The following is a 3,011-nucleotide window of genomic DNA, read 5'->3' as shown; positions in this document are numbered from 1 at the left end:
CTAAATTCTAAGCTATCAATGACAACCAGGGCATGGCTAGCCATCACCAACAAGCCACAACCAAACCATCACTAACAATCCATCTATGGCCGAGATCCGACAAAAGTACTTGTTTTACAGTTGGAAAAAAGAAAAAAAAATGGCGGAGATCCGAAAACATCAAGCCATCATTAACAATTAAGGCATGATCAAGATCCTACACTATTATCAACCAAAAAAGGCATATAGACAATGATCAAGGCATGGTTGAGCCATCTTTTGATAACAAAGATTTTGTTTGGAATAACTTTCTTACTGTTTTGTAAAACAGCGGTAAAAAAGTACTTTTTCAAAACTGTTGTAGAAAAAAGCTTTCTAATATAGATTGTTGAAAAGTTTTACAAAGAAAAATGTAATATCCAAACAGAAATCTTCTAACCGTATGATCGATGGATCATCCACTGGAACAAGATTCTTTTTCAGCAATAGGTTGCTCAGTTGGAGAAATCCAGAGACCCCACAATATGGCTAAATGCAGGAAAAGCAAAATGAGTGAAGAAAAAGATGTTGATGGATATACATTCCAGCAGAATTCTACACCAGCAAACAAAAGCAGCCTGCATAAACAGTTCAAATGCCTTTACTCATTATCTTCATTAAAAAAACTTAAAATTTTAAGCATTTTTGGAATCGAAAATCACCTGATGATGGTAGGGAAAGGAGTCTTCCACAAGAGAAAAGGCAAAGAAAAGAAGTACCTGATGAAAATATAAATGATCAGTAAGTACATCAGAGGTAGTATGAATAGAAGTTGCAAAAAATTGGTATAAAATAGATTTAAAACTCATTCAGTACCTAACAAGGGCGTATCCAGCTAATTTTTAAAGGGTGGACAAAATTTTAATTAATTAAACAAAAGTTAAAATATAATAATGAGACATAGTAATAATAATAATAATAATAATATCAAATAGTAATAATATTAAAATAATTTTTTAAAAAAAATTTAGCCAATATAATGCTATCAATTAAATGAGAATTTTATCATTTATCTTTTAGTTTAATATTGATTTAGTAAATATAAGTCGGAGTAAAAAAAAAAATTTTCTTCATTGTTTTGACTTCTAAAACTTTTCGTTTTCAAAGTTTACAGTGCAGAGATTACTTCCGCTTTGTATATTCACAATGAACTAAAAAAAATTGTCCACTTGTTTGGTTTAAGAGCAATCCCTACAAATTGGAGAGATTAGAAGCACCAAATACTTTGGATGATTGGCAAACAACATGAGATGGGTCATATTAGGGCAGAAATTTATTTTTGCGGGGCAGAATTCTAAAATTACCCCTATTATATATATATATTTAGGGCGGGCTTTACCTAAGTGGGGATCCGCCCGTGGTACCTAATCATAAGGACCTGTGAGTGTGAATTTATAAATAATTTTCATTAAATGTGTATATTTTTTTATTTCATGAACAAATCTAGAAGCAAAGCATACAACTCTACAAAATGGCAGGTAAACAACTAATCCTAGAAGTAAGAGAAATAATATTCTCACACTATTGAGGTTTTGTATAGATGTGGATTTACAATAATACATGTAAAATTAGTGTTGCTTAGTACTCACCAGGAATAAAACTGATAGTGAAGAGACCTAGCACAAATTATTCCAATGAAATTCCCAACAAACATAACAGCTACGATATCTGCAAACACATTCAAGTAAAATGATTTTTCACTTCTGAAACAATCATTAAAACTACTTGATGAAAATAATGCAATCGAGAAAGTGAAGTTAGAAACTATAAAGCTGTAAAAAGCTGGTAACTTACGGTCTTTACGAAGGACATGGATTATTGATTCACAATGAAGAAATTGTTGGATGTGAATAAGTTTATTTATAGCATTAAGCACCCTTGAACGCAAAAGATTGAAGAGTCCTCCTTCATACCTGTCAATTTCCTACAGCATTAGCACATACAATATCGTTCACGTAGGAGAAGAATGATCGAGATCAAGTATTCTTCAATCATTAGACTGAATAAATTTTTTTCCTAATGTTAAGTGGAGCAAGATACCAATCAATCCATACAATCTGCACATTTCATTAAAATTGCATCCTCCGTTGTCTTCCCATTTCATGTCAAATGCTTAAGTTCAAAATATTTTAGCATTCTATTTATTTCATTTTTTTTTCTTTTTGTGTTTAGAAAAAAGAGGGGTTGTTTTTCCACTAGTTCAGATATTGCAATCATTTTCAAGTCAAATGATTTTATCTTTAATGTGGCTCATGTTCTGCATTCAACATCTATGTGGCATGCAAGTATCAGACTGTTTTGAGCATGGCATACCTTCTTGAACATTAGAACTAGTAATGTTCTAAAATTCATATTAATCGTTCAAAAGCAGGGCTTCTAATAGGGTTAATATTTCAAAGTTCTTGACAGCATGGTGGTAACGCAGGACTTCTAATAGGGGGTTTGCAAATGAACCCAAAATTCAACAAGCACCCCGATTATAGTTTGTTCATTATCGTTTGATTAACAAATTGAACAAAGTTCAACACTTACATAAATATTCGGTTGATAAATGAACAAGTTTGAATAGCATGTCGTCAGATCGTTTATGACATAAATAATATCGTTTAAAGCTCGCAAAATAAACTCATTATAAAACATGATTAAAACTCAATATAAAGCTCAATTAAGGTTTGATATAATGATGCAGTGCACGATAGTTATCTTGAGGAGCGGGACATCTAATGCTTCCTCAACGGTTTTCTGACAACCACTTACTATCTACTTTTTCTTACACGTGCCTTAGTTTTTATTTTTCCTAGTATTTTCTGATCTGTTAATGATGGCCTTTTGAGCTTTCTAGAAGCGGCCTTTATAGGGAGATTGGCTGAGGAAGAAGACGGCTAATCATTTTGATACTCCTCATTTTACTATAGCAACAGAAATATCCCCCTGAATATACAGGGCCCTTCAATCTGGTACTGTGTTCTTTGCATACCCTGTTTTTATTTCTT

General features: G+C 32.2%; 1 protein-coding gene across 1 annotated transcript; it reads right to left on the bottom strand.

The window, feature by feature from the left end:
* Window positions 1-227: 227 nt before the first annotated feature.
* LOC114578899 (dol-P-Man:Man(5)GlcNAc(2)-PP-Dol alpha-1,3-mannosyltransferase-like) lies at window positions 228-1,966 on the bottom strand. The gene is made up of 4 exons (XM_028692467.1): window positions 1,813-1,966; window positions 1,608-1,686; window positions 681-737; window positions 228-596 (listed from the first exon to the last, which is right to left on the bottom strand). Exons 2-4 carry the CDS (start codon window positions 1,670-1,672, stop codon window positions 434-436), a joined length of 285 nt encoding a protein of 94 aa, XP_028548300.1. The 5' UTR covers window positions 1,673-1,686; window positions 1,813-1,966; the 3' UTR covers window positions 228-433.
* Between the last annotated feature and the right edge of the window lie 1,045 nt (window positions 1,967-3,011).

This window comes from Dendrobium catenatum, unplaced genomic scaffold (genome assembly GCF_001605985.2).
Source record: "Dendrobium catenatum unplaced genomic scaffold, ASM160598v2 original_scaffold_210122, whole genome shotgun sequence".
NCBI classification, from domain to species: Eukaryota; Viridiplantae; Streptophyta; class Magnoliopsida; order Asparagales; family Orchidaceae; genus Dendrobium; species Dendrobium catenatum.
Note: the sequence above shows the minus strand (reverse complement) of the source record. Positions and strands in the feature narration are given on the sequence as shown.